Source organism: Moschus berezovskii, chromosome 7 (genome assembly GCF_049115385.1).
Source record: "Moschus berezovskii isolate FMDL1 chromosome 7, NW_MosBer_1.0, whole genome shotgun sequence".
In the NCBI taxonomy this organism is placed as follows: Eukaryota; Metazoa; Chordata; class Mammalia; order Artiodactyla; family Moschidae; genus Moschus; species Moschus berezovskii.
In genome coordinates this window covers 56,136,968-56,163,443 of record NC_142466.1, presented here as the reverse complement: position 1 = coordinate 56,163,443, position 26,476 = coordinate 56,136,968, and the positions used below count along the sequence as shown (strand labels likewise).

General features: G+C 39.2%; 1 protein-coding gene across 1 annotated transcript in view; it reads right to left on the bottom strand.

Annotated features, from left to right (window-relative positions):
- TMC1 (transmembrane channel like 1) overlaps positions 1-26,476 on the bottom strand; it is a 182,042-nt gene that overhangs the window by 32,523 nt on the left and 123,043 nt on the right. Inside the window, exons 10-14 of the mRNA XM_088837777.1 lie at positions 17,976-18,118; positions 12,892-13,036; positions 12,095-12,289; positions 7,401-7,580; positions 7,120-7,281 (exon numbers count right to left, since the gene is read on the bottom strand). Of these exons, the coding sequence (XP_088693903.1) occupies positions 7,120-7,281; positions 7,401-7,580; positions 12,095-12,289; positions 12,892-13,036; positions 17,976-18,118 (825 nt within the window). The remainder of the gene's footprint in view (positions 1-7,119; positions 7,282-7,400; positions 7,581-12,094; positions 12,290-12,891; positions 13,037-17,975; positions 18,119-26,476) is intronic.

The window sequence follows — 26,476 nt, the reverse complement described above, 5'->3', positions numbered from 1 at the left end:
CAGTTTTTCACATCAGGTGGCCAAAGTATTGGAGTTTCAGCTTCAACATCAGACCTTCTGATAAATATTCAGGACTGATTTCCCTTAGGATGGACTGTTTGGATCTCCTTGCAATCCAAGGGACTCTCAAGAGTCTTCTCCAACACCACAGTTCAAAAGCATCAATTCTTCAGCACTCAGTTTTCTTTATCGTCCAATTCTCACATCCCTACATGACTACTGGAAAAACCATAGTTTTGACTAGATGGACTTTTGTTGACAAAGTAACGTCTCTGCTTTTTAATATGCTGTCTAGAGTGGACATAACTTTTCTTCCAAGGAGCAAGCGTCTTCTAATTTCATGGCTGCAATCACCATCTGCAGTGATTTTGGAGCCCCCAAAATAAAGTCTCTCACTGTTTCCACTATTTCCCCATCTATTTGCCATGAAGTGATGGGACCAGATGCCATGATCTTTGTTTTCTGAATGTTGAGCTTTAAGCCAACTTTTTCACTCTCCTCTTTCACTTTCATCAAGAGGCTCTTTAGTTCTTCTTTGCTTTCTGCCATAAGGGTGGTAACATCCGCATATCTGAGGTTATTGATATTTCTCCTGGCAATCTCAATTCCACTTGTGCTTCTTCCAGCCCAGCTTTTCTCAGGATGTACTCTGCATACAAGTTAAATAAGCAAGGTGACATATACAGCCTTGAAGTACTCCTTTTCCTATTTGGAACCAGTCTGTTGTTCCATGTCCAGTTCTAACTGTTGCTTCCTGACCTGCATACAGATTTCTTAACAAGCAGGTCAGGTGGTCTGGTATTCCCATCTCTTTCAGAATTTTCCACTGTTTATTGTGATCCACACAGTCAAAGGCTTTGGCATAGTCAATAAAGCAGAAGTAAGTGTTTCTCTGGAACTCTCTTGCTTTTTCGATGATCCACCAGATGTTGGCAATCTGATCTCTGGTCCCTCTGCTTTTTCTAAATTCAGCTTGAACATCTGGAAGTTCACGGTTCACGTATTGCTGAAGCCTGGCTTGGAGAATTTTGAATATTACTAGTGTGTGAAATGAGTGCAATTGTGCGGTAGTTTGAGCATTCTTTGGCATTGCCTTTCTTTGGGACTGGAATGAAAACTGACCTTTTCCAGTCCTGTGGCCACTGCTGAGTTTTCCAAATTTGCTGGCATATTGAGTGCAGCACTTTCACAGCATCATCTTTTAGGATTTGAAATAACTCAACTGGAATCCCATCACCTCCACTAGCTTTGTTCAAAGTGATGCTTCCTAAGGCCCACTTGACTTCACATTACAGGATGTCTGGCTCTAGGTGAGTGATCACACCATCATGATTATCTTGGTTGTAAAGTTCTTTTTTGTACAGTTCTTCTGTGTATTCTTGCCACTTCTTCATATTTTCTGTTTCTGTTAAGTCCATACCATTTCTGTCCTTTATTGAGCCCATCTTTGCATGAAGTGTTCCCTTGGTATCTTTAATTTTCTTGAAGAGATCTCTAGTCTTTCCCATTCTATTGTTTTCCTCTATTTCTTTGCACTAATCACTGAGGAAGGCTTTCTTATCTCTCCTTGCTATTCTTTGGAACTCTGCATTCAGATGAGTATCTTTCTTTTTCACCTTTGCTTTTTGCTTCTCTTTATTTCAAAGCTATTTGTAAGGCCTCCTCAGACAGCCATTTAGCTTTTTAGCATTTCTTTTTCTTGGGGATGGTCTTGATCCCTGTCTCCTGTACAATGTCACAAATGTCCATCCATAGTTCATCAGGCACTCTGTCTATCAGATCTAGTCCCTTAAATCTATTTCTCACTTCCACTGTATCATCGTAAGGGATTTGATTTAGGTCATACCTGAATGGTCTAGTGGTTTTCCTTACTTTCTTCAATTTATGTCTGAATTTGGAAACAAGGAGTTCATGATTGAGCCACAGTCAGCTCCTAGTCTTGTTTTTGCTGACTGTATAGAGCTTCCCCATCTTTGGCTGCAAAGAATATAATCAATCTGTTTGCAGTGTTGACCATCTGGCGATGTCCATGTGTAGAGTCTTCTCTTGTGTTGTTGGAGGAGGGTGTTTGCTATGACCAGTGCATTCTCTTGGCAAAACTGTATTAGCCGCTGCCCTACTTCATTCTGTACTCCTAGGCCAAATTTACCTGTTACTCCAGGTGTTTATTGACTTCCTACTTTTGCATTCCAGTCCCCTATAATGAAAAGGACACCTTTTTTGGGTGTTAGTTCTAGAAAGTCTTGTAGGTCTTCATAGAACCATTCAACTTTAACTTCTTCAGCATTACTGGTTGGGGCATAGACTCGGATTATTGTGATATTGAATGGTTTGCCTTGGAAATGAACAGAGATAATTTTGTCATTTTTGAGATTTCATCCAAGTACTGCAGTTTGGACTCTTTTGTTGACTAAGAGGGCTACTCCATTTCTTCTAAGGGATTCCTGCCCACAATAGTAGATATAATGGTCATCTGAGTTAAATTCAGCCTTACCAGTCCATTTTAGTTCACTGATTCCTAAAATGTTGATGTTCATTCTGTCCATCTCCTGTTTGACCACTTCCAATTTGCCTTGATTCATGGACCTAACATTGCAGGTTCCTATGTAATATTTCTCTTTATATCGGACCTTGCTTCCATCACAAGTCCCATCCACAACTGGGTGTTGTTTTTGCTTTGACTCCATCCCTTCAGTCTTTTGGAGTTATTTCTCCACCGATCTCCAGTAGCATATTGAGCACCTACCAACCTGGGGAGTTCATTTTTCAGTGTCCTATCTTTTTGCCTTTTCATACTGTTCATGGGGTTCTCAAGGCAAGAACACTGAAGTGGTTTGCTATTCCCTTCTCCAGTGGACAACATTTTGTTAGAACTTTCCACCATGACCCATCCATAAATGTTATATATTTATTTAATTAATAGCTTTGTTCTTCATAAGAGATTTTAATTCTCACAAGGACAAAGAAGAGATCCACTTTTGTTCCCCCCTGGACCTCACTATCTAGCACAATGCCCAACACTCTATTTGCACTTAATAAACATGCAGTGAGTGACTGAGTGACAGTAAATTCTTTCAGTTATTACTGAACATAACTTTTCTCTTCCCTACTCTTATTTATTCTTCTTTCCATTCCCCAGGAAACTTGAGTTCAGATTCTAATAATTAGCATCCATTAGTGGCAGGTTATAAGGGTTATATTTAGGTTTCCACCATGAGCTTGAAAAGACTTCCTCAGTAAGAGACAGTTTCAGGGTGATTTTGAAGTCCTCCACTAACTCCTAAGCACCCTCATCCCAATGGTTGAAGTCTGATTCTTCCCCTAAGCAGTGTCTTAACTTTTATATAAAATAGCAGAAGAGGATTCAAACATTATGTGAAAATATTTATTAACACACCATAGAGGGAATATACTGCTTTATAAGAAAGGAAATTCCCACAATGGTGGTCCAGCCCATCATGGGGACATCATTCAATTCCAGTTCCTAGCATGCTAGTCAGGATGGAGCATGGCTTCCCCACAGGCCTTCTGCAGACCACTGCACTCCACACCTCACACTTCACACTCCTGACATGTAGTAATAAAATGCTTGAGCAGCTTTGATCAATAAATCTAAGACTATCATTAGCAAGTAGTGTTAGTCTCTCTCCGTTGTGTCTGACTCTTTGCAACCCCATGGACTGTAGCCCATCAGGCTCCTCTGTCCATGGAATTCTCCAGGCAAGAATACTGCAGTGGGTAGCCAGTCCCTTCTCCAGGGGATCTTCCCAACCCAGGGATCAAACCCAGATCTCCCACACTGAAGGCAGATTCTTTACTGTTTGAGCCACCAGAGAAATAATAGAGAAGGCGTATCACAAAGACTATAGACTTTCCATGGCAGGATCCTGGGGAGCACGCATTCATGCTAGTTATGTTTCTGGAGGATGATTCGGCACTATGGAGGACACAAACTCTAATCAGACTCTGTAGGTTAAATTTGGGTTCCTATCACTGGCTTCCTTTAAGGTCTCCTTTAAGGTCTTCCTTTAAAGTCTCTTTACTTTTCTAAGTTATGGTCGCCTCATCTATAAAATGGGGATAATGATATAACTTGGAGGCTAATTTATTAATAAAAATTCAAAGAAGTAATGCCTGGCTCACAAGAAGAATTTGATAAATGTGAGCCATTGTTGTCATTATCTTCAGTAGTAGTCTGCTTTCTCTCTGTTCCCAAAATGCAGACCTCAGTATACAGCTTCAAATAGTGATCTCAAAGAATTGTTCTGCTGCCTACCTATCAAATGCCATTGGAGATGAGACTAAGTAACTAAATCTTGAGATTTCCTGGAGACATAAAGGAGTCACCAAATTCTTATAATCAAAGAGATCCTGAGTTCCACAGTATCCTTGAAGGAAAACAGAGGAGAGGACATCCGCAGAGAAGAAGAGGAAACATCTGGAATGTTCTCATAGAACAATGAACAGATCTTTGGGGTGCATCTCCAGAAACTGCTGATACTATTTCTTCTGGAATGACTTTGTTTTAAAAGTGGTTAAAATTAATGTTTTCAGGTGCATGGATATACCTATTGATCTCTTAAAGGTCAGACCTTCCCAGCACTCAGGGTTTTACATCCCCTGTGTTCTCTTTGCCCCCATGGATCCCACCTCATCAACATTCTGTTCAGAATCACAGCCCTTCCCTCCTCCAGCTCCCACAAGCTTTCCCACTAGTGCAGTGCTGCCTCTTCCTTTAAAGAAAGGAAGGTGAAAGAGAAAAGGAAACCCTAACTACAAACAGCAGTAAGAAAAGATGATGAAGCAGAGAAAACCACTAGGGACAGGATTTTAAAAAAAGAAAAAGACAAGCAGCATGGTACAGGGACTCAAGAGGAATAATTAAATTAATATTTTTTTATTTATTTTAATTCAGGATGCAGAGGAATATCCCAGAAGCTTCTGAATAATCAGAAACATGTTTTCTAGATTGTATTGACATTGCTGCCTCCTCTTCAGAAGTGAACGGCTTCCACCTTATTCTTTACAGTTAGTTCTATTAGTCCTGTTTAATCCAGGTATTTTCTTGGTAAAGAATAAGTTTCTTAGCCCTCATGCCAGTCTGCATTCTGGGATGTCCATTAATAGAATGTCTCAAACTCTTTGAGTTTGTGAAAACTACATTTTTTTTTTTTTCATTTCTCTCAACTTTTGCTGAAGATTTAGGGAAGAGCCTAGAAGTGATCAAAAAGACAATAAAAACAGGCTCATGGCCCCTTCCTCCACCTTTAAAGTGCATCACTCCAACCTCTGTTTCCACTGTCACATCCAGCTTTTCTCACTCTTGCCTCCCATGTATAAGCATGTTGTGCTTTTGTTAGACTAACCCATATAATACAGGATACTTTTCCTATCCTCAGATATTTTACTTCCTTACATTGGTAAAATCCATTTTACTATGTAAGGTAACATATTCACAATTTCCAGGAATTAGCACATGGACATTTTGGAGTAGCTTTTATTCTGTCTACCACACCATGTATCACAAGTATTTCTCTAACAAGTGCAGGCAGTTTTCCATTCACTTATTATTTCACACATTATATGATCCTGTAAACAAGTATAAAACAAGGCTGTCTGAAAACTTGAATATAATAACATGTAACTGGAAAAGGAAGGCCTATCTGGTCCCTGAAAGCTTAAAAAATAAAGTAGACTCCTTTTTTATACTCTTTGGATTTGGTTCTCAATGACGTTTGTCTAGCATTATGCACATTTTCCTTATTTTTTTTTCACAGTTGAAATCACAGATGAGTCACTTAAATCAGATGAGTATCTGAAGCTAAGGACATCTAATGCTATCTATATTTGTTTAAATTAGTTTTATAAAACTAATGCTAATTTTCTATTTTCCATTTATCGTACAAAATTTATGCAAATAATAATATGAATAATTAAAAACTAAAAAAAGAGATATTCAAATAATTTCCCAAAGATTACATTACTACTGAAACTGAGCTGTTGTCTGACAGAGGCACTATGACATGTCTTTAAATGTCTGTTCACCAGAGTCCAAAATCAGTTTATGAAATATACATGAGGAATGTCAATTCTAATGAGAAAAAATTAAAGGCATTTCAAAATATAAATTGGATTTGTATAGAAATAAGAGACCTGAAGTAGGTTTTTGTTTTTGTTTGGTTTGGTTTCCCTTTATTGAACAGAAAGCCATAGGAAACATTATTTCTTTTATCTGCTAAAATACCATTAGTCTTGGACTGTGGTCATTTACACAGTCATCTAAAAACAACAAACCTAGAATAGCATTTCCTTTAATGCTTAAGGGGCAATTATTTGACAAAACTCAACATTATTGAAATAAATTTTAGTGTATGCTCCCAAATGAACTTTTTCTCTTTTTTTTTTATGGAAAACAGGTAACACTAACTTGAGTGCCATTTAAATATTTGCTTCAGCATGGGTGCTAAATCTGGGTGCTTTATTATATATAGAAAATATCTCCTCAGGCCATTTTAAAACATCCTTCCTTTATATGCTACCGAACTGTGGTGTTGGAGAAGACTCTTGAGAGTCCCTTGGACTGGAAGGAGACCCAACAAGTCCATCCTAAAGGAAATCAGTCCTGGGTGTTCATTGGAAGGACTGATGTTGATGCTGAAACTCCAATATTTGGCCACCAGATGCGAAGAGCTGACTCATTTGAAAAGACCCTGATGCTGGAAAGATTGAAGACAGGAGGAGAAGAGGACGACAGAGGATGAGATGGTTGGATGCCATCACCAACTCAATGGACATGGGTTTGGGTGGACTCCGGGAGTTGGTGATGGACAGGGAGGCCTGGTGTGCTGTGGATCATGGGGTCGCAAAGAATTGGGCATGACTGAGTGACTGAACCGAACTGAAAAGGGGTGTAAATGTACTACTTACCTGAATGGATGCTTGTGAGGACTGCAAGAGTTAGTATATGTGAAATTCACAGCCAGCATATAGAGAGCAGTCAGTAAGTCTTAGCAATTTTCATTAATAAGCAATATAAACCAGGTCACACTTACAGAAGAAATTTTGACTCTGCTCCTTTTTAATCCCATAACTGTTATGCACTCCTGTGTGTGACATTACCTGCCCCACCATTGTTTCCCAGCAGGGTCCTCGAGGTACATCTGCAGGGTGCACAAAAAAGGGTGGCCCGGTGGTATTTCCAGCAAGGGAAGCATTGTAGGCCTTGATCATGTTGGCTTCCCATAGGGTAATATTGGCCTTTACTAGCTTCTCCTCTTCAATCTAGAAAGGAGAGTATTGGAAACAAAACTGAAACAGATTTTGAAGGCAGTTCTGGCAATCTTGAGACTGGGAATGTAACAATGTGCTGATGGCAAGGACAATCCAGACACAAGATTTACCTTGTTGTTAATCTCATCCATCAGGGCAAGAATAAATACATACAGGTTGCCTAAAAGAAGAGCAAAAATGCGTCCCAGTAGCCATTTCAGAGCAATGAGGGGATGGTAGTCTTCCAATTCAGCAAATAAGTCAAAAAGTGTTGGACAGAACATCCCCAGGAGAGACATGACCATGTTCATCTACAAGAAGAAACAAAGGGTGAACCAAATTGATGGTGTTTAAAAATTATTATTGTTTTCTTCCAAATTTGCAAGATTCCAACTAGATTCCTTTGATATTCTACAAGACTAAAAATTATTTCATGCATTTTTAAAATTTGATCTTAATAAAATAGGGACAATATTCAACTCACACTTTTAAGATATACATGTGCACAAGTCTGTGGACATGCCAGTAATAATAGTCTGTTTCCTAGTACATGAGGGATGTGATTTACATTACGTTTTATGCAGATAATATGTTGGTCTACATGGTACCAATTCTGCACTTCACAACAAGATTTCAAAAAAAAAATGAAAAATTGTCTGCTTGAGGAATGGGTGCAAACAGGAAATACTAATTTGACAATCATCAACATATAGGCTAGCTTCATCAACTAGAATCGATGAATTCCTTGAGATGGGCTTAGGACTACTGAGTTAGGGGGAATGCAAACTCTTAGGGGCAAAAAGAAAGAAAATGGAATAGATTTTATCAAAGAAAACAGAGAGGATGTTCAGAAAATACAATTGGGAAATACATAATGTCATCAAGCCAAGGCAGAAAAGTTTCAGAAATGAAGGACTGACTTATAATGCCAAAAGTAAGAAAAGTATGGAAGAGAAAGAGAATGAAAATATGACAAGCTGGATATTTGTGGTCCATATCTCCAGATTGATTGACACACTTATGAATATATTATTAGGGTAAATTAAGCATGTGCCACATTTCTAATAGGGGAGTGAAGTCGCTCAGTCGTATCCAACTGTGCGACCCCATGGACTATAACCTACCAGGTTCCTCTGTCCATGGGATTTTCCAGGCAAGAATACTGGAGTGGGTTGCCATTTCCTTCTCCAGGAGATCTTCCTGACCCAGGGATTGGACACGGGTCTCCCTCATTGTAGGCAGACGCTTTACTGTCTGAGCCACCAGGGAAGTGCCCAATAGGGGAGAAAAACCTTTAAATAAAAATTTTAAAAAGGTTCCAGTTGACACTGGCAATTTCTTTGACTGAATATCCGGCTCAAATTGTCACTACTGTGAGTTCCCATTTCCCCCATTGGACTCCATGTTTTGAATGATTAGAACTACCAGGCTACATTTAGAAAATAATTATCAATAGGCTTTTATGCTTTTGACTAAGAACAGTATGTAAGTATGACTAGCGGGAGCTAAAAGTCAGCATGATGTATATGAAATTAGCATAATATAATTTCAGCCTAAAGTAAAAACTTGGCAGAGCCTATGCAGTCTAAGGTAAGTTTGAATTGTTTCATCAAATTTGTAAAGTTTTTCATGAATTTGCATTATTACCTTTGTTGGCCACTAGAAACAGGGATCCCCTAAGATGGATGTTTTTTAATCCATCTGGGCTAGAGGAAGCACAAGCTGGAATCAAGATTGCCGGGAGAAATATCAATAACCTCAGATATGCAGATGATACCACCCTTATAGCAGAAAGTGAAGAAGAACTAAAGAGCCTCTTGATGAAAGTGAAAGAGGACAGTGGAAAAGTTGGTTTAAAACTCAACATTCAGAAAACTAAGATGATGGCATCTGGTCCCATCACTTCATGGCAAATAGATGGGGAAACAGTGGCTGACTTTATTTTGGGAAGCTCCAAAATCACTGCAGATGGTGATTGCAGCAATGAAATTAAAAGACGCTTACTCTTTGGAAGGAAAGTTATCACCAACCTAGATAGCATATTAAAAAGCAGAGACATTACTTTGCCAACAAAGGTCCGTCTAGTCGAGGCTATGGTTTTTCCAGTGGTCATGTATGGATGTTAGAGTTGGATTATAAAGAAAGCTGAGCACCAAAGAATTGATGTTTTTGAACTGTGGTGTTCGAGAAGACTCTTGAGAGTCCCTTGGACTGGAAGGAGACCCAACCAGTCCATCCTAAAGGAGATCAATCCTGGGTGTTCATTGGAAGGACTGATGTTGAAGCTGAAACTCTAATATTTTGGCCACCTGATGCAAAGAGCTGATTCATTTGAAAAGATCCTGATGTTGGGAAAGATTGAAGGCAGGAGGAGAAGGGGATGACAGAGGATGAGACGGTTGGATGTCATCACCGACTCAATGGACATTAGTTTGGGTAATCTCTGGGAGTTGGTGATGGACAGGGAGGCCTGGTGTGCTGCGGTTCATGGGTTCACAAAGAGTCAGACACAACTGAGTGACTGAACTGAACTGAACTGAATGAAACTAAAAGATGCTCGCTTCTTGGAAGAAAAGCTATAACCAACCTAGATAGCATATTAAAAAGCAGAGACATTACTTTGCCAACAAAGGTGCATCTAGTCAAAGCTATAGTTTTTCCAGTAGTCATGTATGAATGTGAGAGTTGGACCATAAAGAAAACTGAGCACTGAAGAATTGATGCTTTTGAACTGTGGTGTTGGAGATGACTCTTGAGAGTCCCTTGGACAGCAACGAGATCCAATAAGTCCATGCTAAAGGAAATCAGTCCTGAATATTCATCGGAAGGACTGATGCTGAAGCTGAAACTCCAATACTTTGGCCACCTGATGCGAAGAACTGACTCATTTGAAAAGACCCCGATGCTGGGAAAGAATGAAGGCAGGAGGAAAAGGGGATGACAGAGGATGAGATGGTTGGATGGCATCATGGACTCGATGGACATGAGTTTAAGCAAGCTTCAGGAGTTGGTGATGGACAGGCAACCCTGGCGTGCTGCAGTCCATGGGTCAGACATGACTGAGCGACTGAACTAAACTGAATGGAAGATGGATATTAAACAAGTTCTTATAAAGAGTGACTGTTTTAATGATAATCAATTACCAATTCTTTTTTGTGGTTCCCTGATACAAAAATATAATCAATATGATCCACAAACCAAAGTGGTATGATAATTTTGCCGATAAATGCTATCATAACTGCAAAAGATAATCTTAAAAGCAACTTAGTAATACTGTGAGGTTCCCCCTTAGTTTTAAATAAGTAAGACCCTACCTAATGACTCTGTTTTACAGGATTCCATGAAATATCTATGTCTTCACGGTCTCTTAAATGTATGGTCTCCCATCTTCAGCATTATTGCTTCTGAAATACCTAGAAGGTTTTTTGTTTGGAGCCTTCTGTTTTAAGTGTGTTATACCATTTTCTGTCCAAGATTTTTCTAGGAAATTCTATGCTTATGAATACTTTCTTAATCTGTTTGGTCATAAGGCTTTGCAGAAGTTTCAGTACTGTAAATCTACACTTCCCACTGCTTAAATCTTCATACTCTTTGAGAATTTCCCAGTTCAAAATGATGTCAGATTGTATTATGGAACATTTTATGAAAGGGAACAGGCCCAAGAAACAACACATGACCAATGATCTCCTGATTCTAAATGTCTATTTCTGACCTCTTTTCTTGGACCTGCTAAATGGGCAGATACCCTGAGGATGTGAGAGTTGGACTGTGAAGAAAGCTGATCACCGAAGAATTGATGCTTTTGAACTGTGGTGTTGGAGAAGACTCTTGAGAGTCCCTTGGACTGCAAGGAGATCCAACCAGTCCATCCTAAAGGAGATCAGTCCTGGGTGTTCACTGGAAGGACTGATGCTAAAGCTGAAACTCCAATACTTTGGCCACCTCATGCGAAGAGTTGACTCACCGGAAAAGACTCTGATGCTGGGAGGGATTGGGGGTAGGAGGAGAAGGGGACGACAGAGAATGAGATGGCTGGATGGCATCACCGACTTGATGGACATGAGTTTGAGTGAACTCCGGGAGTTTTGATGGACAGGGAGGCCTGGTGTGCTGCAGTTCATGGGTTCACAAAGAGTCAGACACAACTGAGCGACTCAACTGAACTGAACTGAACCCTGAAGACAAATCACAATGATAATATTTAATTTCTGGCAAAGATCTGGCCTTCCTCATTTGAATAGCATTTGGAGGGGGAGGTAATAGGGTAGGGGGACAAGGAGGTGGAGCTGTTAGGCTGCTAGTCAAAAACAGAGAGAGGCCCAGTCTTGCCCAAAGTACAGGAGGCAATCTGAATGTTTCCAATGAGATTAATATAAGAACCCAGGGCTATATCATCCCCACTTTAAAGAATTCAGGCAACAGCTAGATCTTTCAAAGACAGAAGCAGGATCTACAGAGAGCATAAAATAGAGTCATGGAAAAGACTGTTGGGCTTGAAATCAAAATTCTTGAATTTTAACTCTGTTCTCCATGGTTCTGTGACCATGAACATATCACCTAACCTGAGATTCATTATCTCTGTCTATAAAACATACTGTGTTCTAATCTCTCTTCCAACTCTACCTAATGTCACAAAGTAAGAAACAGACACACAATAGACAGATTTGGAAATAAAAAGAACTGTGTGCCAAGGTTGGTTCACTCTCAGGGCAAGATGACAGAGGTAGGTAAAAAGTGGCTGTATTTCATGTTCCAACACTGAAGCACAACCCACGAAACCTTAAATGTCAGATTCTAAGCACATAAAAAGCATGCAGAGACGAACTTCATTTTTTTCCCACCACCCAAGGGTGTCAGGATCTTGCTGCGCAAATTCCTGGGATCGCTTCACAGCCCAAAAGATGAGGTATCCACTCCCGCCAAGTGTTAGAAACACGAAGAAGTTAGCAAGAAACCTCAGGAATCTGATCAAGTGGATGTTTTCTTCTACTTGGGCTGCTCTTTCTTCTATTATAGCTTCCTGTATCCAAGGAAAACAGGAAAAAAAACAATGATCTACAAAAATTATCATGAACTTAGGAATTATTTTCACAAACATTAGAATGTGAGGAATGAAAATGTAAACTAAATCTGGGATTCCACAAACCAGGTGAATATTGCCAGCAAGTGAGAAAATGTGAGAGAAAAAAAGGAAGAAGTCTTACAAACTCTGGTTGATCTAATATTAAGACAGTCTTCATTCGAAAGTCTCTTCTAGTATCGCTTTTTAAAACAATTACAAAATAATACTTTAGAGTTATTTTAAATATTGAGCTAATGTATTCCTTTAAATAATAAGTGAGCATTGTTTTATTATTTAAAATATCTGATTCTGATTACTAATGGTTAGCTATTCCAAGCCAATGGTGTTTTGTTACCAAATTTAGAGAGAAATAGTGCTGTCACAAGTTATCAATCATTTTCCAGTCATATTCAGAACCCTGCCCAGATCCTGGTAGGAAAAAATGATGAGTTAATCTTTCTTTTAATTGTCAGGATACTTTGCTACACATAGCATTTGGAATGATTCCAATTTTACTTTTACAAATACCAAGAAAAGGCTCTTGAAGTTGGTAACTTTACCTTAAAGTTCATTGTGATAGAATTGAATTTGTTGTCTGCTGTTTCAGGGTTGCCAATAAGGTAGTCCCAGCTAGTGAAGACCTTCCAGCTAAAGTTGAAAGTGTTATCATCACCACCTCCATCATCACCAATATTTTTGGTCATCCTATGCAAACAGAAGGTTTACCAGCAGCCAGAATACAAGCAGAAAGGGAGAGATTAGGGAATAGCAAGACATCATTATTTTTGGGATATTGGAGAAGCAATATCTAAAAGATATATACTTTCAATTAAATTTGTTCTAATAACCAGAAAAGTTTGTTTTAAAAAAAATTTGGTTTTAATTTTTTAAATTTCATTTCTGGGCTTTCAAGAATAGAAAACTACTAAGCATTGATGGTTTTAACAATTAAACAGGTTATGTAAAAATATTTTTTTATTTGTTTTCCTAAACTGTTTTCTTGGAGTCATATACTGGACTCTGAACCTTTTATGGGACAAGGATCTCTTTAGAAATCTGATGAAAACCACTTGGCCCCTACCCAGGGAAAAAATATGTATAGGCCCTAAAATGGTTATACACAATTTTAGTTGATTTACAGTTGAAAGCCTAGGGATAGATTAACCAAGGTCAGATCAGGAAACTTCTTTATAGGTTTCAAATGCTCTAAGAATCTCCTCCCAAAGAGTGATTACACTGAATGCATGAAAGTTTTCCATACTCTACAATTCTTGACCAAAAATCAAGATTTTTATACAACTTTAATGCCAAGTGGTTACATATATTCTAATAATTTATGTTTAATTTTTTTTTTTTGCTTGGACCATTTAAAATACATTTACTTAAAGGTTTATTTCAGGAGTTAAAAATCTATATCCTACTTACTTCATTTCCTTGTTTCCCCTACCACCATAGATAGCAAAATTAAAATTTTATATGATATATATTACAGAATGGCCCTATAAGGTTTTGGTTTTTTACAGGGTTATAGAATTAAAAAAGAAAGGATGAGGAGGACATAAAGATGACATTATAGTTTGGCAGACATCTCTCAGGTCATCTTTATTCCACCACTGTTAGTCCTATCTCTTACAGAGCTTTATATGTTTCAAATGGGCTCATGTGTTTGAAAAATAACTAAAAATAATTATTACTGACCTCAGTCTACCACTTTACCCTCTGCAAATGGTATTTATGTGTATTACCATATTTGTCCTTCTCAAAAACTTAATGAGAGGTCAAGGTAGTTGATACTATTCTCTGTTACAGATGAGAAAGCTGAAGGGTAAAATTATGAACTGATTTTCTGGACATAATGCAGAAGTAAACCACAGGGGTGGGTCAAGAGCTTAGGTTTTCTGACTTCACTCTAGTACCCAAGCTAGGACACCATGAGATATGTTGAACAATACAAGATGCCTTTTTGTAGGTCAAAAAATATTGAAATCAAACATTCCTAATGATTTAACCTATGGAGAAAATAATTTTTTTGATTAAGATGCCATCATTCCTTTTGTGCATAGTCATTGAGCAAAGGGCAGGGCCTCAGATAAAACTATCCACTTGACAGATGATTTTGCATGGACCTTTATCACTGGCAAGATTCTATACCTGTAGTCGGCCTCCCAGAGAAGGGAGCTCAAGCTTGACAAGCAAACTGGGAACATCTAGCATGTGAAAATTGTCAAGAAAGGGAGTGGAATAATAAATGCATATGGAAGGATACTGAAGACAAACTCCACTAACAACACATTTTTACTGAGATGGCCCTGATAGCTGTAAAAAGGTCCATGTACAGCTCCATCCCTTGGTTGCAGAGAAAAAAATAAAGTGTACATACTTAAACCAAAATTCTTCCTTTTTCAAGGGGGCTATAGTTTTGAACAACTGTATCTCAAGCTATCTCAACATACAATTTGCGAGGAAGGAAAGAGTGGAGGAAGGACGAGTGACCAACCATGTTGCTTTTTCAGGGACAGAGTCGTTACCCAGGACAAAAGACTTTCAGTGATAAAGCCGATGGAGTCCTGGGTCAACAAAGTTAGCCATCCTATCTTAAAATTTCAAAGTACTTTCTTGTATATCTATCTAATTTCCTTCCAATTTCCTCATTGGTGTTGGTTTAGTTGCTAAGTCTTGTCCAACTCTTGTGATCCCACGGACTGTAGCCCACCAGGGTCCTCTGTCCAAGGGATTCCTCCAGGCAAGAATACTGGTTTGCCATTTCCTTCTCCAGGGGATCTTCCCAACCCAGGGATCAAACCTGGGTCTCCTGCAGTGCAGGCAGATTCTTTAATGACTGAGCTACCAGGGAAGCCAATTTCCTCATTAATTAATCAAAACAGATATCTGCTTCCCTTTTATGGATGAGGAATCTGTGATAAACAGTATGAGCAAGAGGCAAAATCCCTCAGTTGCCTGGTTGATTGTAAGTACTCAATTTTAGTTTTACTTGATTTGAGGCACGTATCCCATAAAGCCACTCATAGTGCCATAAAGGCCAATGAACTTAAACCACTTGCCAATCATGTGGTGAACAACCAAAGGTCCCCTGCCAGAGGGAGGAACCAAAATCAGTCTGGTTTAGGTGGTATAACATGGATGACTTTGAGGGTGAAATGTGGAACTGGTGCTCTGCAGGTATCCTAAATGGCATCTTTGAGTTAATTTGAAATAGCTTCCATTTCCTGGAGAGCTGCACTAGCCAGTAAGTTTGCCATCAGCAATATGTGATTACTGAGCACTTAAAATGTAACTGGTGTTTCAAAGACTTAGTACCCAAAAAAAAACAGAAAATACATCAACAATAATTTTAGATTGATTATATGTTGAAGGAACTGCTTTTATATATAGAGTTAAATAAAATATATTATTAAAATATATTCTACCTATGTATTTGTTTAGGATGGCTGCCAGAATATTTAAATTACATGTCCCTTCTCTTATATTTCTTTACATAATGCTATTCTAGATGCTTTATACTCATCTGCCAGAAATTATAATAAATGTGCAAATCTACTAATGTGCAACTACATAACCATGCACAACTACCTTACTGTGAGGGCTATCATATGACCTCACTTCCTATCATGCTGGCTTGGTTTGGTTTTTCAGTAAGCCTATGAATTATAATCCTAATGAAACAGTTAAATTAGCATATGCTAGCCATGTTCTAAGCGCTTGGACTGTATTAATTCATTTTGTCCTCATGCCATCCTAACATCAAGGTGTTATTACACCTCTATTAGAAATAGGAAAGGGTTTCCATGGTAGCTCAGCTGCTAAAGAATCCTCCTGCAATGCAAGAAACCCTGGTTTGATTCCTGGGTTGGGAATATCCCTTGGAGAAGAGATAGGTTACCCATTCCGGTATTCATGGGCTTCCCTGGTAGCTCAGACAGTAAAGTATCTGCCTACAAGGTGGGAGACCTGGGTTTGATACCTGGGTTGGAAAGATCCCCTGGAGGAGGGCATGGCAACCTACTCCAGTATTCTTGCCTGGACAAGAATTCATCTCTCCATGGACAGAGAAGCCTGGCAGGCTACAGTCCATGGAGTCACAAAGAGTCAGACACAACTAAACAACTAAGTGACTAAGCACAGCACAGAAACAGGAAAACAGAGCAGTTGAACAATTTGTCAAAGTTCTTTTATAATGGGCTAGAGCTGGTATTTGAATTCATGAAGAATGGCTCATGGCAACCCACTCCAGTATTCTTGCCTGGAGAATCCCATGGACAGAGGAGCGTGGCAGGCTACTGTCCATGGGATCATAAGAGTCGGACACAACTTAGCAACTAAACCACCACCAGAATGGCTCAAGAGACCACTAGATTGTGTAGCTTCTGCAGAGTCAGTAAAAGAAGCTGAGGAATTGGGCATCATAGACATGCTTCCTCAGGGAAAATGGAGACTAAAGGACCAATTTGAAGTGATACTCACAAGGCCTGTGTGATGTAATTGATACACTTGACTTTAATCCTGCCAAATCTTAATGGCTAAAAGACTAGAAATATGTTAGATTTTTTGGAATGAGGTACTATTTTAGCAGGTAGACAGATATTTTACATACTTAGGGTCTCCGGTTACACTTGGACAAGTAGATAAAGATTTTGGATACAGAGCCTCCATTAAGGCCTTTTTCAAGTTCTGAAAGGGCTTAAAAATCTAAACATGATAGTTTTTCAGGAGGAACCAATAAGTTTGGCAGGGAAAGGATGTAAAGCATGTTTCAGACTGTTCCAGAGAGCTCCTGCTGAAGAGGACTTGGACCCTAAAGTAAAGGTCCTTCCCTGCAATGAAGCAAAAGCTAGCTCAGTTAACCTTGTGCATAGTTAAATAAAAGGGAGACTTCATTGAGATGTTTCAACAGTTCTGCTAAACTGGTTCAGAAAATTAGCTAAAATTTGGGTTTTTCATAGCCCTAAATGACTGTGCAAGGTTTCTGCAGAGTCTTCAAGTGAGATTTTAACAATATATTTCAAAGAGGGGGAAAAAATAAGCAGCAGTTTCATCAGTTCCCCCAGTGAAATTCTTTCCCAAGCTCTAATAAATCCTCTTCCAAGATAAAATATGATTACGCAGTTGATCATGACGATCTTGTTGAGGGCCATTTGTTTCTGCTGTTTTACGCAGCTGAAATTTTTTGGATGAGTGATTATTCTGTTTTTTTGTGGGGTTTTTGTTATTGTTTTCTAATGAACAGAGAACAACAGATTCTGCCTATTGAGCTGATCCTGCAAGTCACAAACCTCTCTGCACACTAAAAGAGGGGTCAGCAGCTGTTTTCCCGTCTTGTTTGCAACATTAACTTACACCTTAAAATACAAAAGAGCACAATTTTAAAATATGCTTAACCACAGGATAGGCACACAGCCATCACTGTGACCCAGTGATATGATCAAAGACTTGCCTTTGTTTTCAACCCTTTTGTTTGGGAAATGTAATAGTCTAACATTAGTACAGGTATTAAAACCACATTTTATCTCTTATATACTCTGCATTCTCTAGACATGAAGCAGAAAAAAAAATCCAGTTCCCAAATTAACTTTCCCATTTGATCCAGCAATCATTGATTGCTTCCCAGGAGATCAATGAAACTTACGCTTTAAGGACAACCAGAAAACTGTATCCAATGCACATGATCCCCACCAGAAAATAGGAGAGTGGCAGTCTGAAATTCATCCATCCAATTGTTCGTTTATTGTCGTAATAGCCATAAAAGAGGACGGAATATTGAGCCAAGCCCTAAAATCCAACAACAAAGCCGCTTAACAGATGCTGTGAAAAGCAACTCAAAGGAAAAAGATCAACTTCTAAGAAGACTAACAAAATGACATTAATTCTCAAACTTGGGAGATGGCTCTGACATGAGCCCTATTGTTTTGTTTCATGGAGTGACTGTTTCAGCTGCCACACTGACTGACAGCCTCTTGATTTACTTGAAATTCAGGGACTTCTAAATAGATCAGATTTTTAACCAAATATAGACTTGCTCAGCTGTGGAGCCATTACCGTGAAATGCCCATTGATTGAAACATCAGAACACACTTCATGGTGTCATTAGATTTACAATTTTAAAAGCTTGCTTAATACTGGGGGGAAATCTGAAAGGTGCTTCCTCAAAGTTTCATGGCAGGTTTCCACTTTCAGTCACCTAAGCCACAGTTAGATTTGTTCTCCATAAGCTACAGAGGCCATGTCTCAGCTCAAACTTCGCAAAAACAAGGAGCAGATGAGATGACATCGGAACCAATATATACAACCTTCTATTCATTAAGACTGTTACCCCTGAATAAGCATGTTTATTCATACAACTACATGCTCTTTCCCAAAAATTATCTGCCAGGGTTGGCATCACTGTCTTCCAAAGCCAACTAAGTAACTGCTCTCTACACATAGAACATGGTATATTTTGATGCTGCTTCCCTTATAATAGTCTTCATCTTTCTCTCCTCTCACTCGCTGTGTTCTCCACTCTTAGTTTGGAGGCGTTGTTTCTGTATTACTGTGCATCCACTTCCCCCTCTTCTCTCCAACTTCATCTCTCTGGCAGTAATTTAAAACTACTGTGCTTTGTGAAGTGAGAGGATAATTGCAGTAATAATATCAATCAATAAATTTGACTGAGCAGGGACTTCCCTGGTGGCACAGTGGATAAGAATTGCCTGCCAGTGCAGGGGACATGGATTTGATCCCTGCTCTGGGAAAATTACACAAGCCATGGAGCAACTAAGTCTATGAGCCAAAACTACTGAGCCTAGAGCTCCCCAGCAAGAGAGGCCACCACAATGAGAAGCCCGCACACCACAACAAAGTACAGCCAAAAATAATAAAATAAATAAATCATTTTTTAAGATAAATAAAAATAAACTTTATTGAGCAGTTAGAATCTGCTGACTACTTCATCTTACAGAATCCTCACAAGCACCCTCTTGAAGTGGCTCCTGTTAGGGGCAATCATTTTCCCCTAGTTTTGTTACTTTCCACGTAGAGAAGACCCGTGAGCACAACACTCCCAGCCCCTCTCCACTGCCCCATACTAGCTCCAGGGAGGAGAACCTCATCTGATAGCAGAGCATGGCTGAGGAGTGGGGACAAGGTGGGGCGCCACTCTTCCTCCTTTGAGATCACCCTCTGTGTTCTGTCCCTGTGAGGGGCACCCTGTCCTGGCCTAGGACAGCTGGGTAGGACAGTCTGATTTGAAGCTCACTTGCCCATGAAAAGATGCACATTCTTCAATATCCCAGCTTTAACAATGATAAAGTTGACATGTTGACCTCCATCTGTCTGCTTGTCTTATTTCTGGTTAGCTTACAACCTGAGTTGACAATGTATGTGGTATTATTTACCATGACTCCCCCCGCTGCAAAAAGACACTATAGCTTTATATCTACTTTGCAGATGAAGAAACTGAGTTTTAGAGAAGTGAAGCTACTTGTCCATGTTCACGCAGCTAGTAAGCAAGTCTGAACCTGAACTGGGTCTAATTTTAAATCTGTATACTTAACCACTGTGCTATACTGCTTCTCCTATGTTCTCTTTGCCTACCAGGTCTTGCAACATACTAATGTCTTATCTATCCAGAAAAACAAAGAAACTGAAGCCCCAAGACCCCTGGATTGGTTCAGAGTGGTTCTAGGACCCCCGGACACTCCTTTCGAAAAGATTTCAAAGGGCCTCATCCCCATCCTCGAAGGGTCTCATTCTCACATGTATAAACATTACAGGCTGACTTCATTTTCTAATTCACAACAACAGTAGTGGGATTAAAAGCTACCTTTAAAACAACATAAAAGGAGAAAGGAGATATGTAGCAAACATCTGGTGAGCTTGTTAGGTTAGCACAATAGCTACCAGGGCAGCTAATTCATCTGGCATATGTATTATTCAGCATATGTTCAATGGTGGCACTACATAAATATTAGATCACAACCAAAGTGGGTAAGGCCCCTTTTTTTGGAATCCTGATTATTTCACAAAGGTTTCCTCAGTTAGCCTATTTCTACCTATCTGTGAAGCATGTAATGAAAAAGGAGGTACTACTGAAGAGCACAGTCTTTAAAAGCTTTATCCAGTCCCTCTCAGTAGCATATCGAGGGGTGGTTTTAAACACGCTGAAAGGCTTAAAAGAGGATTTCCCCCTTCCCTTCCACCCTGTGGGCCCACCACAAGCCATACGTCTTTCCCTTTCCCTTAAAACTCCAACAGCAGACATCTGGAAGTGACTAAAATAGCAATGACTCCTAGCCTAGCCAAGGTTCCATTCGGTTTCCATGTCAGCACACATGGCTTTTCCTGTGGGAACACTCTTCCATCCCCAAATCTGTGACAGAGAAACCACAGTCAGAGCCAAGTTTCAAATGAGCACAGAAAATTCCTGTCCAATTCTAGGTTCCATGCTTGCACATCATCTACTAAGTCTCTAATTTTGGTCTGAATGCTATGCTGCTGCTGGTCTAGTGCATAGTCACTGACACACATCTACGAGAATGTTATGATGCTTTGATGATGTGATCACAGGTAATCATGTACTTATTTATCCAACTAACTTTTAAAGAGAACATATTTGCTAAATGTTACACATAGATGGAATGGGAGACTGGATTACAGAGACCCTTAAGAAAAGTTCTATATGCAAATCCCTTTTTAACCACACTGGTTTCTGTAAAGAAAAATTCCGTTTGCCTTTTGTGTCATGATCCACAACTGACAAAAATGGTGGAAATTCTAGATCATATGCCCAACACCTATTACATATCTCACTCCATTTGAATGTTCCACAGGAATCTTGACCTTAGTACATTTTAAAAGTTCTCCCAAATATTTTTAAAGCTTTTCCCTCCTACCTCAGGAAATGATCCACCAACCTATAATTACCTCGAGCAGAAACTTGGACATTTTCACTATCTTTCCATGTTTGTACCCATAAGATGCATGCAGCCACTCACTAAGCCCTTAGTTTCTGTCTCATTACCATATATGATACTCATCCCTTCTCTGAACACCACCACCATTTATAGGGCTCCCTGCCTTCAATTTAAGAAAACAAACCTGAACCATATTCACAGAGAGTCTTCTAAAGGGTAATTCTGACCATGTTTCTATCCTAATTCAAAACCATCATGTTCTCCATTGCCTAGTGAATAAAGTCTGAGTCTTCAGCATCATGAATGAGACTATCCTGCCTGATTATACCCTTGTTTTTCGTATGGCATGCTCATCTTCCACCACTCTTATCTCTCCTTACATATCAGCTTGGCTGAATCACTCACAGATATTGAGTGCACAGCACTGTTTATTGCCTCCATACCTTTGTACATACTGATCCTTCTGCTAAGAATACTATTCCCTGTTATTCTCCCCATTTCAGAGCCTAGGTTATTCCTACTGTTTCTTTAAAATTAGGTGACAATACCTTCGTAAAGACTTTACTGACCTCTAGACCACAGCCAGGTGTATGAGGAAATGAATGATCGTTTCTTTCATTCACACAAAGTGCCACTAGATGAACTTTACCCCATCCCTCCTCTAGCTTTTACTCACTCCACCCCAGGGAAGATACAGTGACATCTCTGATAGGTCAATGAATTAACTTGGCTTGCCTTTCAAATTTAGAATTCAGATGAGAAACAGAGTTACTGTTTACTGGACCCTCTAAGAAAGCCAGTAAACTGAATCCCAGTAAACTCCAACACTGAATCCTCCTTCATTATGACTCCATGTGCCCAGGACATACATCTGTGAGCTGGAGATTGTCACCATGGATGGCATTCATTTGTTTGCATGTCCAAATAGACCATAATGTCCCTGTAGATAGGGAGCATATATCATCTTTGTATTTCTAGCATCCCACACTCATCTTTGTGGAATGATTAAATGAACAGAGAAATTGCTTCTGGTAGTCATTAGCAATCCTCAGTTAAGTTAAGCTCCTTCAAATTATCATCTAAACCACCCTTTTCTATCATTCTTCTCTCTACTACTTGTTTTAATAAAACAGAGTAAATCATTCAAGACACAAACATGAAAATAATAATCTTATGTTGGGATTAAATGAGTCAAAACACCAAGAAAATATCTGACAAATCTCTTCAATTTTTCCTACTGTCTAATTGCCTAAAATTCTTATAAATGAGACAATCTCAGTGTTCTAAAATGAGATGCTACATGTGATTTCTTTCTACATAGGAAAAATGATCTTTTACTTCATAAGAGGAGATTAAAGGGACTATATCATGGGGTTTTGTCGTTCTATATAAAATCTGCCCACTACTTCTTTAAAGTCATGAAATGTCAAGTCATACATGAAAAGCAGTTACGGTAGTTATCTAGACACAGGTTGTACTGGGAACACTATAGTATTATCTAGTATTTAAATATTATCTTAATATTTAAAAAGGAGTTTTTGAGGAAATAAAAATACCCCCAAAATATAGAAGAAATATTGAAATTACTTAGAAAATACTTAAATTAAGAAGTTTTAAAATCCAATATGAACAGCATACATTATATTTCAAATACTTAAGATTATCAAATGTAAATAATTTCAAGTACAATATATAAGCAAATAATATCCATAAGTGATATATGATGATGAAATATCAGATAGAGTTTTTACTGAATTGCTTTTAAAAGTTTGTAAACTTAAGTAATCTATTTGTCATAGCTGAGGTATTAGACTCATCACTTGGGGTTGCTTGTTTATATTACAGAATATAATTTAATAGGTTGTAAGGACATGAGTTTGAGTGTACTCCGGGAGTTGGTGATGGACAGGGAGGCCTGGCGTGCTGTGATTCATGGGGTCGCGGAGAGTCGGACACGACTGAGCGACTGAACTGAACTGAACTGAACTGAAGGTTGATCCAAATAATTGATGCTTTTGAACTGCGGTGCTGGAGAAGACTCTTGAGAGTCCCTTGGACTGCAAGGAGATCCAACCAGTCCATTCTAAAGGAGATCAATCCTGGGTGTTCATTGGAAGGACTTATGCTAAAGCTGAAACTCCAATCCTTTGGCCACCTCATGCGACGAGGTGACTCACTGGAAAAGAGTCTGGTGCTAGGAGGAATTGGGGGTGGAAGGAGACGGGGATGACAGAGAATGAGATGGCTGGATGGCATCACCGACTCGATGGACATGAGTTTGAGTGAACTCCGGGAGTTGGTGATGGACAGGGAGGCCTGGCGTGCTGTGATTCATGGGGTCGCAAAGAGTCGGACACAACTGAGCCACTGAACTGAACTGAACTGAAGGTTCTAACCTAACTCAACAACTCAGCCTTTCAGCTGAGTTTACCAAGCTCAGCCTATTAGGTTGGTGCCAATATTTAGATATCAGCAAATTCCTCCCAGGTAAACTGAGCTCTTCTAAACAATCTTTGTCTCTCACCTCTGTACATATTGATAGACTCACCTTGGTCTCCTCACATTAATCTTGCCTTTCTCCAACCTGTTGATCTTTTCAAAATTCAAGTTTGATAAGGTCACTACTCACTCACCACTCAAATTATTTTCAGTTACTCTGAGAAAAAGTAAAGTGTTATGGTCTAGATTCTAGATGGTCTCACATGTTTTAATATCCTTTTATCTCTCTAACGATATCTGTCCCTGATGCCCCTTCACATTCTCAGCTTTAGATTGACCAGCCTTCACTCTGTCCTTTAAATAAGGCAACCTCTCACATCACAGGACCTTTGCAGATGCTGTTCTCACTGCCTACAATGTCTATTCTCTCTGGTTCTTCAAAGCCCAATTCAAATGTTACTTTCTCAGAAAAACTCCTGCTCTTATCCACCTCCCTCTCTTAGGCCATAAGCCAAGTTTCCTGATACATGTTCTCTTAATACTGTTTAACTTTCTTTCATAGCACATGGCATAGTTGCAATTACATTTATTTTTATGATTATTTGATTACAGAGGTTTTGTTGGGTTTTGTTCACCTTTGCTTAATGCCTGGCACACTACCTGGCACCTGGCAAATCTTTAATAAATGTTCACTTAATTAATGAGAAGAATACTTGTTTCTGTGATCATTTCTAAAGAAGAAACCAACGTTTTCATGTTTTAAGTATTGTATGAGGATCACAGGCATCCCAGAGTTTTGCAAAAAGAAAGCTCATCTTTGGTTTGGCAGGTACAGCTTAAAGGAGATGCTGAAAAACAGGAGTTGTTGCTGAAGCAAAGAAAGAAGAGTCCAAGGAATCAGTTCTCCAAATTCAGGAGAACAAAAGCATACCAAGAAAGCTTAAGAGTAGACCTAGGGATCTTTCCTATTACAGGCTATAAATGTGTCATAAACAAGTCCAGAAGTAGTAGGTTAAGAAGCTTATGAAGCAAGAAAAAGACCTATGAATGGGAGCAGAATTTGATATGCCTCATTTTAAACCAAACCTTAGGATCTCCATTCCAGGGAAGAGCCATATCTCTGGATGGACTGGGGAATCTACAGGAGGCTTAGCAGCCTGGCATGGGGTAATACTTTTGCCCTCACTGGGGAATTATTTATGTTCTAAGAGTTCAGAGTCTGCTGAGTCAGCTTCGGACTAGGCTGAGACAATAGCCTTGGCTAAGGGGCCATGCCTTGAAACTCGTTGAAACTAAGTAATCCCAATATGGGCTTCCTTGGTAGCTCAGTGGGTAAAGAATAGACTGTCTGCAGGGCAGGAAACACAGGCTCAATCCCTGGGTTGAGAAGATCCTCTGGAGAAGGAAATGGCAACCCACTCCAGTATTCTTGCCTGAGAAGTCTCAGGACAGAGGAGTCTGGTGGGCTATCCCCCATGGGGATCTCAAGAGTAGACACCATCAACAGCAATATAGCAGCTTCTCAGACCTCCTTCAAAAGATAGTGGCATGGGTAAAGGGAGGCAAAAATACAAACTTCCAGTTATAAAATGAGGAAGTCATAGGGATATAACATACAGCATGGTGACTGTAGTTAATAATATTGTATTGCTTATCTGAAAATCGCTAAAAGAATCATGGACAAAGTTGCCTACCATTTCAGTAAACAGAGGACACTGCAGCCATCAAGCCATTCGCTGCTGCAGATACCCTCAACCATACACTTTTAAGACAATTCAGGAGAGAAAAATAGGATACCAGTCCTAGATAGTTAAGAACCATATCAAACAAATCATTTCAGTGAAACCAGACTCTTACATCTTCCTCATACAAACAAATGTACTGAAATTATTAACTTGAGAGGTTTGTTTTTTGTGTGACTAGCAGTAATCCTTTTATGTACCGGCATATGGGCTGCATTTTATTTTTGTTTTTTCCCAGAAAAGACTCCTATATATCCTGACTCTTCCCTTACCTCTTTGGAACAATCCCTCAGAGCGATCTGAGAGACTGCCACCCCAGGCTATGAACCTCAGTAAAGCCACCAAATAAAGCACAATTTTCAACTTTTAGGTTATGCATTGTTTTCAGTAGAAAGAGCAAATCTTAAAATTTCTCATCACAAGAAAAAAAATTCTGTAACTATGTTATGTACAGTAAGAGACATAACTAGACTTATTGTGGTAACCATTTGTAACATATATATAAATATTAAATCATGATGCTATATACCTTAAAAAAATGTTTTAGTCAATTTTACCTCAATTTAAAAAAGGGGAGCTCCCTAAAAACAAAGATGCATTTGAACTACTGAAATATTTCTAAATAAAGGATGCTCATTCCATATGTGAATCACAAAAATATCTCTTCTAAATGTGGCTGGTACAGTAAGAGATGAAGGAACTTCGAGAACTGAGACTGTTTGAGAGAGGACACCCTCATTTTAGAAGATCACTACTTAAAGGAAACATTGATGCCAATAAAACAAGAACCTGAACTGCTGTTTATTAACATTTAGACTGTTTGTGACAGTCTCCTTTGAGGATCAGTTCAGTTCAGTTCCATTCAGTCACTCAGTCATGTCCGACTCTTTGCGACCCCATGAATCACAGCACGCCAGGCCTCCCTGTCCGTCACCAACTCCCGGAGTTCACTCAAACTCATAGACCTCAAAAATGAGATATGGCAAAAGTGGGCAGAAGGCCTAGGCTTGGGATGATATGTTAGAGTAAAACAAACAATTTTACATTGTCAGCCA